The sequence below is a fragment of the Manis pentadactyla genome, chromosome Y (assembly GCF_030020395.1).
Source record: "Manis pentadactyla isolate mManPen7 chromosome Y, mManPen7.hap1, whole genome shotgun sequence".
NCBI lineage: Eukaryota > Metazoa > Chordata > Mammalia > Pholidota > Manidae > Manis > Manis pentadactyla.
In genome coordinates, this window is record NC_080039.1 from 22,298,348 (window position 1) to 22,311,275 (window position 12,928).

The 12,928-nt window shown below is 39.2% G+C and overlaps 1 protein-coding gene across 3 annotated transcripts in view; it reads right to left on the reverse strand.

The window, feature by feature from the left end:
• LOC130682131 (probable ubiquitin carboxyl-terminal hydrolase FAF-X) overlaps window positions 1-12,928 on the reverse strand; it is a 165,887-nt gene that overhangs the window by 130,512 nt on the left and 22,447 nt on the right. For all 3 annotated transcript variants that reach the window (XM_057496269.1, XM_057496270.1, XM_057496268.1), the window contains exons 6-9: window positions 12,700-12,815; window positions 12,285-12,536; window positions 12,072-12,210; window positions 10,108-10,260 (exon numbers count right to left, since the gene is read on the reverse strand). In XM_057496269.1, the coding sequence (XP_057352252.1) occupies window positions 10,108-10,260; window positions 12,072-12,210; window positions 12,285-12,536; window positions 12,700-12,815 (660 nt within the window). The remainder of the gene's footprint in view (window positions 1-10,107; window positions 10,261-12,071; window positions 12,211-12,284; window positions 12,537-12,699; window positions 12,816-12,928) is intronic.

Here is a 12,928-nt window from a genome sequence, read left to right on the forward strand (position 1 = left end):
GCACTGACATAAGCTGAACACTTAAAACTGTTAAATAAGGGCAAGAATATTTAATTGGTTTTACTTAAAAAATTAAAAAGCTTTTTAACCTACAGCTTAATCATAGTTCATCAGCAATGCACCAAAACACCTGCCATTAAGATAAATAAATATGCATTAGCAGTTCTGAAAACAAAGGTTATCTGTTCATGTGAAAAGTTAAAATCTGTAAGTATTTATAATACAGCAGTATTCTCACTCCAGGACTGTAATAGAAAAATAACCACTTTGTAATTGCTATAATCTATATATACTACATACATTCCTTAAGCCTTTAACGATGAGTGTCAGGATGGAGGAAATTCATTTCACTTAAAAATACTCTTTGTAGTGATTTCTGGGAAGATAGTGTCACAGAGAGACCTTGAATCTACTTCTTCTACCTTCACACTGAATCTTCACCTACATACAGAGCGGTTCAATTTCAGGAAGTATGGAGGACTGGCTAAGTGAGCAGCTTCACCACAACAGGGGCAGAAAAATCAAATACAAACAGCGGGAGAGAGGAACACATGGTAACGCAGGGAACCTCACCCCATGGCAATGACCCGCAGAGGACTGGGCACAAACCCTGTCCTGAGGCACAGAAAGATGTCACATTTCAAGTTCATCTAGAGGATAAGCAAAAAAAACCCCAATCCAGTGAACGAAAAGCACCTGCTGTTTGGTGGAAGAATGCGTGAAATTCTCTCTGGATCAGATCTGGTGAGTGTCACTGTTAGCACTGCTTCCCCACATCAAAAGTGGTGTGGGGGAGTAGGGCTGGGGCATGCACAGTTTCAAGATTCAGTCTAGGTGGTTTCCCAGACCCTACCCACACCCAGACGCAGTGGAGAGTGCATCTTGCCAGGGCTGCACTGTGGGCGCTGCCACGTAACTGCAGAAGCGAGGCTTCCCTAGAGCCACTTACCTCTGTGTGCTCAATGCTGATGAATGAAAACTCTAAAGCCAGTAGCCACAGAAGTGAGGCTTCCCTGGAGGCCATACCTGGACTTGAGATTGCACTAGCAGAGTGGGCCAGTCACCACAAACCCATGGAGAACATGGCCATGCCACTGCTCCACCCAATGCAAGGAAATAGTAGCTAGAGGCAGGGCTTTCTGGGAGACTGTACCTGGGCCTGAAAGAGTGAACTCCATCAGGAGCTACTAAGGAAGCCCTCTGATTGGACCCCTCCAACCATGTTCTCCTCCAACAAGCACTGAGAGTCCTGACATCAGGACACCCCCATCTCATGCTCAGTAGGCCTACAGCCAGCCAGTTAAAACCACTAGGCACCCGCAGTTTGCTCAGGGGACCTTCCCTGCACGAGGACTATCCTGCAACTGGAGATGCTTTCTATTAACTCAGAACCAAACACAGACAGTGAAAACTGAATGAGGAGATAAAGAATAGGCTTGAAACAAAACAACAAGATAAAAAAGAACCAAATGAGGGTCGAAGCCAAGAAGGCAGCGTGAACAGGGCAGCAGAAATCTCCTCCCAAAAACCGTACACGTTTTTGAAAATACAACAAATATAACTAATCCTAAAAGAGAGACGAGAAGATACAGTACCACAGTCAGGCTACATCTACATCTGCGAGAACTCAGCACCTCATGAAAGGGGTAAGACACAAGTCGCGGCCCGGCGGGACACGAGCGCTCTCCCCACACCAGCCCACCGGTGGAAGGAGAGGAGTCGGAGCGGGAAGGGGGTGGAAGACAAGGCCTGCTAAACACCCAGCCCTAGTCAGCCACATTGGGAGGGCAGACACACACTGAATGGTGTTCTGGGTATTAGCAAAACGAAAGAGGAAAAGCTGCGAGCAGGTCCCCACAGCTGGCGCCACTGGGACAAAAGAAAAGCGAGTGCTTTTTGAAAGTCTTAAACAGACAGGGGCCTCACAGCTGGACAGAAGCATCCCAGCACTCAGACCACCAGCTGGGAATCCCAGGGAACTCCAGGCGCCCTAAACCCCTGGGTGGCAGTGAAGCTCTGTAGCCCCTCATGCTGATAAAGACCCTCCTGACCATTACCCCCCTGCACGGCTGCACCACAGCAGGAGCGCGGCTTGGGAGCGGCCGCGCCCACAGAAAATGCCCAGACCCTCCCCTGCAGCTGCCCGAGCCAGACTCAGAGGCCACACCTGTGCTTGGCAGCCCAGCACAGACAGAGGAAGCCGGGACAGGATGCGAAGGGTCGCCATTCTTGCAGGAGAGCACACCCAGCGGGCCTGCCTCTCCCCGCGGGGATCACGGCTGCACTGAAAGCTGCCCCGCCCGCAGCGGCTCAGGAAATAAAACTGGAAGCTGCTTCCCGTGTGCGGGTAACTGGCACAGGCAGCGGAGGACGGCAAGACGCAGAAAGGGACGTTGTTCTCCCAGCTCACAAACACGCCAACTGCCTATGACTACCTCAACCGCCATGAAAAGGCAGAATAATTTGATCCAGTCCAGAATTACCAAGACGACCCCTGAGAGGGAGCCTGGGAACATAGATTTAACAAATCTTCCTGAAGAAGAATTCAAAATAAAGGTCATAACCATGCTGATGGAGCTGTAGAGAAATATGCAGGAGCTAAAGGATCACGTTAGGAGGTAGAATACGGAAATAAAAGAATCTCTGGGAGGACTTCAGAGTAGAGTGGATGAGGTGCAAGAGGCCATTAATGGAATAGAAATCAGAGGACAGGAAGACAGAGAAGGTGAGGCTGAGAGAGATAAAAGGATCTCCAGGAATGAAAGAACATTAAGAGACCTGTGTGATCAAGCCAAACGGAACAATGTTTGCATTAAAGGGGTACCCAAAGACGCAGAGAGAGAAAAGGGAAATAAAGTGTCTTTGAAGAAATAATTGCTGAGAACTTCCCCAAACTGGGAGACAAAATAGTCTCTGAGAGCATGGAAGCACAGAGAACTCCCAAAACAAGGGACCCAAGAGAGACAACACCAAGACACATAATAATTAAAATGGCAAAGATCAAGGACAAGGACAGAGTATTAAAGGCAGCCAGAGAGAGAAAAAAGGTCACCTACAAAGGAAAACCCATCAGGCCATCATCAGACTTTTCAACAGAAACCTTACCGGCCAGAAGAGAATGGCATGATACATGTAGTGTAATGAAACAGAATGGCCTAGAGTCAAGAATACTGTATCCAGCACGATTATCATTTAAATATGAAGGACGGATTAAACAATTCCCAGACAAGAAAAAGCTGAGGGAATCTGCCTGCTGAAACCACGTCTACAGGATATTTTAAAGGGACTGCTCTCGATGGAAGCACTCCTAAGGCTAACAAGATGTCACCAGAGAAAATAAAATCACAGCAAAGAAAGTACACCAAACAAATACTAAGTAAAGGCAAAAGATAAAATCATCGACTCACAAATGCAGGCAAAGGAAATACAATAGAGTACAGAATAAAACACCTAACACATAAAGAATGGAGGATGAGGAGTAAGAAGGGAGGAATCAAGAACCATCAGACTATGTCTATAACAGCTTAATAAGCAAGTTAAGGCAGACAGGTAGATAGCAAAGAAGCTACCCTTGAACCTTTGGTAACCACAGATCTAAAGCCTACAATGGCTATAAGTACATGTCTTTCAGTAATGACCCTAAATATTAATTGACTGAGTGCACCAATCAAAAGACAAAGAGTAAGAGAATGGATAAAACAGCCAGACCCATCTACATACTGCTTATGAGAATCCCCTGAAAACCCAAAGACATACACAGACTAAAAGTCAAGGGATGGAAGAAGATATTTCATACAAACAACAGAGAGAACAAAACAGGTATTGCAGTACAGTATCACACAAAATAGACCTCAAAACAAAGAAAGTAACAAGAGATAAAGAAGGACATTACGTAATGATAAAGGGGGCACTCCATCAAGAGGATATAACCATTATAAACATACATGCACCCAATAGAGGACCACAAACATATGCGAAACAAATACTAACAGAATTAAGGGAGGAAATAGAATGCAATGCATTCATTTGAGGAGACTTCAACACACCACTCACTCCAAAGGACAGTTCCACCAGACAGAAAATAAGTAGGACACAGAGGTGCTGAACAACACACTAGAACAGCTGATAGACCTAACAGACGTCTACAGAACGCTACACTCAAAAGCAGCAGGATACACATTCTTCTCATGGAACATTTACCAGAATAGACCACATACTAGGCCACAAAAAGAGCCAAAGTACATTAAAAAAGACTGAAATTCTAACAACCAACTTGTCAGACAACAAAGGTATACAACTAGAAATAAACTGCACAAAGAAAACAAAAAGGCTCACAAACACATGAAGGCTTAACAACATGCTCCTAAGTAATCATTGGATCAATGACCAAATTAAAACAGAGATCAAGTAATGTATGGAGACAAATGACAAAAAAACAGCACAAAGCCTCAATTTCTGTGGGACAAACAGAAGGCAGTTCTAAGAGGTAATAATATAGCAATCCAGGCCACTTTAAAGAAGGAAAAACAATCCCAAATGAATAGTTGAAAGTAACAATTATTAAAATTGGAAAAAGAAGAACAAATGAGGCCCAAAGTCAGCAGAAGGAGTGACATAATAAAGATCAGAGAAGAAATAAATAAAATTGAGAAGAATAAAAACAATAGGAAAAAAATCAATGAAACCAAGGCTGGTTCTTTGAGAAAATAAACAAAATAGGTAAGCCCCTAGCCAGCCTTATTAAGAGAAAAAGAGAATCTACACATATAAACAGAATCAGAAACAAGAAAGGAAAAATCATGACGGATCCCACAGAAATACAAAGAATCATTAGAGGATACTATGAGAATCTATCTATATGTTAACAAGCAGGAAAAGCTAGAAAAATGGACAACTTCCTAGAAAAATACAACCTTCCAAGACTGACCAAGGAAGAAAGAGAAAGTCTAAACAGACCACTTACCAGCAAAGAAATTGAAACAGCCATCAAAAAAACGACCCAAGAACAAAACCCCTGGGCCAGATAGATTTACCTCGCAAGTTTATCAGACATGCAGAGAAGTCATAATACCCATTCCCCTTAAAGTTTTCCCAAAAATAGAAGAGGACAGAATACTTCCAAACTCAGTCTGTGAAGACCGAATCACTCTAATCACACAACCAAGCAAACACCGCAAAGAAGAAGAAAATTATACACCATATCCCCAATGAACATACCTGCAAAAATACTCAACAAAATATTACCAAATAGAATTCAAAAATACATCGAGAGGATCATACAGCACGACCAAGTGGGAATCATCTCAGGGATGCAAGGATGGTACAACGTTCGAAAGTCTATCAACATCACCCACCACAGAAACAAAAAGAAGGATAAAAAGCATGATCATTTTGATGGAAGCTGAAAGAGCATTTGACAAAACTCAACATCCATTCACGACAAAAACTCTCAAGAAAATCGGTATAACAGGGCAAGTTCCTCAACACAATAAAAGCCATATATGATAAGCCCACAGCCAACATCATACTTAACAGTGAAAAGCTGAAATAGATGGGCAACAACACAGGGATGCCCACTTTACCCACTGACATTCAACACAGTACTGGAGGTCCTGGCCATAACAATCAGACAAAACAAAGAAATACAAAGAATCCAGATTGGGAAAGAAGGAGTCAAACTGTCACTATTTGCAGATGACATGATATTGTAAATAAAAACCCCTAAAAACTCCACTCCAGAACTACTACAACTAATATCTGAATTCAGCAAAGTTGCAGGACACAAAATAATCTGTTGCTTTCCTATACACTAATAATGAAATAGCAGAAACAGAAATCAGGAAAACAGTTCCATTCACAATTGCATCAAAAAGAAAAAATTTACCTAGTATAAACTTAACCAAGGAAGTGAAAGACCTATAGCATGAAAACTACAGGACACTCTTCAGAGAAATTAACAATGGAACCTCATCCCATGCACTTGTCTAGGAAAGATTAATATTGTCAAAATGGCCATCCTGCCTAAAGCAACATACAGATTCAATGCAATCCCTATCAAAAAACCAACAGCCTTCTTCAACGAACTGGAACAAATAGTTCTAAAATTCATATGGAAGCACAAAAGTCCCCAGATAGCCAAAGCAATCCTGAGAAGAAAAATAAGTGTGTGTGTGGGGGGGGATCTTGCTTCCCAAATGGAACGGGATACAGACTCCAGAGATTAACCCAAACATACATTGTCAATTAATATAAGATAAAGGAGCCATGGACATACAATGGGGAGATGACAGCCTCTTCAACAGCTGGTGTTGGCAAAGCTGAACAGCTACATGTAAGGGAATGAAACTGGATCACTGTCTAACCCCATACATAAAAGTAAATTCGGAATGGATTAAAGACCTGAATGTAAGCCATAAAACCATAGAACTCTAAGAAAAAAACACAGGCAGAAATCTCTTGGGCATAAAAGTGAGCAACTTTTTCATGAACATATCTCCCCGGAAAGGGAAACAAAAGCAAAAATGAACAAGTGGGACTATATCAAGCTGAGAAGTATGGGAAAATATATTCATAAATGACAGATCTGATAAAGGGTTGACATCCAAAAGATATAATGAGCTCACGCACCACAACGAAAAGCAAATAATCCAATAAAAAATGGGCAGAGGATCTGAACAGGTCTCCAAAGCAGAAACTCAGAGGGCCAACAGACACGTGAAAAGATGCTCCACATCGCTAGTCACCAGAGAAATGCAAATTAAAACCACAATGAAATATCATCACCTCACACCAGTTACGATGACTACCATCCAAAAAACCAACAACAACGAATGTTGGCGAGGTTGGGGAGAAAGGGGAACCGTCCTGCACTGCTGCTGGCAATGTAATTTAGTTCAACCATTGTGGAAGGCAGTATGGAGATAACTCAAAAAGATTCAAAATAGAAATACCCTTTGACCCAGAAATTCCACTCTTAGGAATTTATCCTAAGAATGTAGCAGCCCAGTCTGAAAAAGACATATGCACCCCTCTTTTTATCAGAGCTCTATTTACAACAGTGAAGAAATGGAAGCAACCTAAGTGTCCACCAGTAGATGAATGGATAAAGATGTGGTACATATACACAATGCAATATTATACAGCCATAACAAGAAAACAAATCCTGCCATTTGCAACAACATGGATGGAGCTGGAGGGTATTATGCTCAGTGAAATAAGCCAGGCAGAGAAAGACAAGTATCAAAACATTTCACTCATCTGTGGAGTTTAAGACCAAAGAAAAAAAGTAAGGACCAAAACAACAGCAGAAACACAGAACCCAAGAATTGACTAACAGTTACCAAAGGGAAAGGGACTGGGGAGTGTGGGTAGGAAGAGAGGAATGACTGGGAGGGGAAAGACAGGGGGCATTACGAATAGCATGTATAATGTGACGGTCAGGGCACGGGGAGGGCTGTGCAACAAGTAGTGGTTCTACAGCATCTTACTACGCTGATGGACAGTGACTGTAATGGGGTTTGTGCGGGGGAACTTGGTGAAGAAGGGAGCCTAGTAAACAGAATGTTCCTCATGTAATTGTAGATTAATGATAGCAAAAAAAAAATACATTAAGAAGGTCATCTACCACCATCATGTACAGTTTATCCAAGGCATGCTGGAGGGTTCGATATCCACATATTGAGGACAAGAATGCCCACTCTCACCACTTTTATTCAACATAGTACTGGAACTGTAGCCATGTCAATTAGACAAGAAGATATTAAAGGCATCCAAATAGATAAGGAAAAAGTAAAACTGTCAATATTTGCAGATGACATTACTCTGTATACTGAAGCTTGTAAATACCCCAACCCTACCATAAAACTACTAGCTTATTAATAAATAATTTCAGTAATGTCACAGGATACACAATTAACATATAGAAATCTGTTGAGTTTCTATATACAAAAGACAAAATAGCAGAAAGAGAAATTAAAATCCCAAATATCAATGCATCCAAAAGAATTAAATACCTAGTAATAAGTCTACCCATGAAGCTAAAAGTTATGAAGTTATAAAACACTGATGTAAGAAAATGAAGACAACACAAATAAATGGAAAGCTAGTCCATGTGCACAGAAAGAATACTGTAAAAGTCCTGCCCAAAGCAGTAATTCCAACACAATCCTTATCAAAATACCAATGGTATTTTTCATGAAACCAGAGGAAATAATCCTAAATTTGCATGGAACTACAAAAATCCCTGAATAGCCAATGAAACCTTGGAGAAGAAGAACAAAGTCGGAGGTGTCACGCTTCCTGATTTCAAACTCTTCCACAAAACTAGAGTAATGAATACACTTTTCTACTGGGACAAGAATACGTTTACAGGCAAACGGAGAGTCCAGATATAAATCAACAGTAATGTGGTCAATTAATATATGACAAGTGTATTCAGAAAGGAAAAGACCATCAGTCTCTTGAATAAATGGTGTTGGGTGAAAGAGGTGAAGGGGATAGAGAGACACAAAATCTCCATCATCTCAATTACAATGTATTTGAGTGATGAGGATGAACACTCAGCACACAGAATATAGTCAATAATACTGCAGTATCTATGTTGACAGATATCAACTCACTTATTGGGAACGACCATTTAATAATGTATTTAACTATCAAATTACTATACAGTACACCTGAAACTGACTCAAAACTTTATTATGAATGAACTTCAATCAAAAAAAGAGGTGCAACCTTCCAGTTATAAAATTAATCATGATGAAGGTATTAGCGTTAAGTACTACATAGCCGATAATATTACAGTATCTTTGTGGGGTAAAAGCTACACTTAACACTGTGAGCATGGAGTAATGCAGATAACTGATGAATCTCTAAGGTGTTCATCTCAAACTAATATAATTGTTACATAAACTGTACTGGGAGGCGGTCCGAACCGCCAGTCTGATGACACAGTCCAAGAAGTCGGATGGAAGGGACTGCACAGTGGCCTTCCCAGAGGAGCAACCCAATATCCCTCCTGCTGAAAATGTCCCTCTCCTAATAAATTTGTTTATTATGGTTTTAATTCAAACTGCCCCTTCAGGGAAGAGGCCATATCTAATTCTCCCTGAAAATTTTAGGTACTGGCCCTAAAGGAAATAGGAAAAAACCACTACTGTCCCTGTGACTACCCCCGATGATGGGAAAGTGAGACCCCACGAGAACTGAACCCAAGTTTATGGGAAAAAGATATGGGAAATTTACCTGGGTTGAGGTTCCTTCCCCCACCCCTATGTGGCCTCCAAATAACATATTCAAAGATTAATGGCAACAGCTGGGTACAGAGAACAAATGATATTCTGTGGTGAGCCAGCCAGAGAACAACCTGGCAAGCTACAAAACAAATGAGAACAGCGCATCACCTAACTCCACATCAGAAAAATCTCCACTGTAGGTCTTACTGAAAATGGGTCTGAGACACACAGTCCATAAACTTTGTCCCTGCCTGCCAAAAAAAGTCGTGTTCTTTTAGAAAGAGCCTCCTTCTTTCCTACCAGAGATGAAGAATGGGAGTATATGTACAGAAGAATGAAGGCCCTACATAAAAATAAGAGAATAGTGACCTTTAGGTAGTCATCTGTGAAGAAACCAAGAGTCTGGCACCTACCTGATCTTAATTAAGATTTTCTGGCCACAATAACTAAGAACAAAGCTTACGCAGAAACAAGTTAACTGCTAAGACCTGCCACATGATGTAATCTCAGTCTCCAAACGCATGTCACCGTGCTGTGTGTCAATTAAATGATTAATATCTGTACTTTATGTAATCAAAGAGTATATGATCAAAGTGCTACTTGTCAGTAAAGGCCAGGCTCAGCTTTTGCTAGTGCCTGTGTCATTTATTTCCGTTAGTCACCGATGCCGTCCATCCTTCAGGGACTCCTGGACTCACTGGAGCTGGACTCCAGCAAAACTGTATTTCAATTATTGGCAGGATTTCTGTATAGATCAAGAGTTTAAACTAAAGTAATACAAATTAACAGACTACTGCGTAATGACTACTATAGGGAGTAAACTTTTAGTATTTTCCTTACAACAATAAAATAGCTATCCTCTTAAATTCCTTACCTGTGTGGCCCAGATATTATCAAGATCCTGCAAGGTAAGAGCCTTTTCTTTTGTCACAAAACGCAGAATCTTCTCTAGCTTTTCTACATACTGAGGCTGATGAAGACTATCTCGCAAAACTATGGATAAAATATTGTTCTGTTGTATCCATTCCTAAATATAATATAAAAATTTGTTTCATAACAGAAACTGAAAAGCTTTTATAAAACGCAAACTATGAGGATGGGGGAATTGAATAAATGTGTTAAAAGGTACGAACTTCCTGTTATAAGATAAATAAGTAGTGAGAATGTAAAGTACAGATTGCTCACTGTAGTTAACACTGCTGTATGAAATATTTGAAAATCTTTAATACAACAGATTCTTACACTTCTCTCATCACAAGGAAAAAACATTTTTCTCTTTTTGTATCTATGAGATAATGAATGTTATTAACTAAACTTGTGGTAATCATATGAAAATGTATGAAAATCAAACCGTCGCTGCACACCTTATGTTGAGTAACTAATATAGTGCTATTACGTCAAATACATCTCAATGAATAGAAAACTGAGTAATTCAGACTTCTAAGAAACATCAATGGAAATTCAAAAGCTCAAATTACATTTATGTTCATACATTATAACTAAAATATAGTTAACCCATGAACAACACGGATTTGAACTAACTGCATCCACTGATATGCAGATTTTTTTCAATTAACATGCTGAAAATATTCTAGAGACCTGTGATAATTTGAAAAAACACTTAAAGTATGTGTTAATCATAACCTAACATATGTGTTTGTTATTGAGAAGGGCTATTCAAAATTAAGTTCTGCAATCAAAAGCGAAATCCAGCATTATTCTAGGGACAACTATGTGTTTAAATGTTGTTTTAGAGAAAAGCATTCAATTTACAGTAATTACACAGAATTCTAATTTGCACATTAATGCTCCTATGATGTGCTATATTTTATAAATTATAAACCAATTTGATGTGCTTATTTTTTAATGCAAAAATAAATAAACATTACAATAAACTGTTACACAAAAGTTAATTTTTCAGATACAAACATGTCCCCATATTACTGCAGTAACATCTCAAACTATCTGTAGAGAACCATGTTGTATGTGAATCTGTCCTACGAGATTCTTTTGTAAAAATGCCACAACAATACAAATTGGTTAAAAATTGTCTGAACACTATTTTCTGTCAAGGACTAGCAGGCATTTTTGAGTAGTTCTTTGCCTGACATTCCACAAAGTGGGCAAACTGCATACATGTAACCCTGACCACCAACACTGAGTCAGAGCCTAGGTGTAGGTTATTGACTATTTTCTCAGTATCAACCGAGTTTCCTCAAAATGCTTTTTATGTTTGGTCATTTCCACCATTAAACTGAAGACTCCATTAAGGTAGAAATTATTCTTCATAGAGGCACCCACAAGGCTGGCATACAAGACACACGAGAAAGAAATTACTGAGTAACCTACTACCGTATGTTATACATTTTTCAACACCAACATGTATAATGATCTATATGGTAAATAATTTCCTTTCAATATCAAAATGTAAATGGTTTGAGAAGTTCTTAGTATTATATAAAACATTACTTCTTTAGTATAACCTCCAATTTAAAACTTCTAAATTGGCATATTACCATCATGCCAATTCATTCACCAGATTCCAGATTTAATCCCTATAAATATTACCTCTTATTTATTTAATATCTCACAAAACACTAAACTAGAAGAACAATGACCATCTGTACTTAGGATGATATAGTTACTGAAGACGCAGGGCATTACTGTATCACTTCAAACAAATCATTTTTTACTACTATTACAAGGTAAGTTTTAGGATATAATGGTCATGAATCAATCTTCCAATTTTAAAGTTTTTGTTATTGTTGCTCCTAGAATTAACTGGTACTAATTTTCCTTCAATAGATTCTTACTTATAAAAAAAGCAAAGGAGCTTACTGCCATTCTCTCAGCAGTCAGCCACTCTTCCTCCTCAGGATTACAATGTCGGCCACTGTAATATATCACACTAGATATGACCTTGTTAATTTCATCCAGGGCATTCATCTTTCCATTAAAAGAACATATCTCCAACTGTCTGCAAGAGAAATTTGGAAGAAGTATTACTATGAGAAATCAAGCAAATGATTATTTAAAGGGAGAGCATCTTACCTGAGTATCATTCTCAACCTAAAAATATCTAAATTTTTTACAGTTTCCTCTTCTCCTGGAATCCTTGAAGCTAAATTCCTCAGAGACTTAATAATCACTGAAAGGGCATCATTTTTGGTTTTATTCTTTGCTTCTTTTTTCAGTTCTTCATCAGTTAAATTTTCTAAAAACTGTGGAACTCTTTCTATAACTGGAATGAAGTACTTTTTCACTGTACGCTGACTGAGAAACTCACAGCACTGTCCAAATGGTCTAAATAAGGAAAAACACACAACTTTTGCAATATCCACAAGTTCAATGCTTAAATAAACATTAACTTACCAGTTAAAAATAAGAAGGAACTAGAAAACTGAGTCAGTTTTTAAAGCAGTAAAATCTTTATACTACAATGATTACTACTTTTAAAATAACTTACTTAATAAGAGCTGCAATTATTTGAACATTTAATGTTGCTCCACTAATAAAACGATCATGCAAAATCTGGAATCCATTTAATGTGCCAAATTTATTGATGAGGTCCACTAGCCAACCCTGTAATGCAGGTAATGATAAGTTAGTTCTTTCCATCAGAAAAAAATTTCAAACGTGCTATTGAAATGTGTTTGAAGTCAGTCAAAAAAAGGAAGTTCAGTAAACTGTTTGAA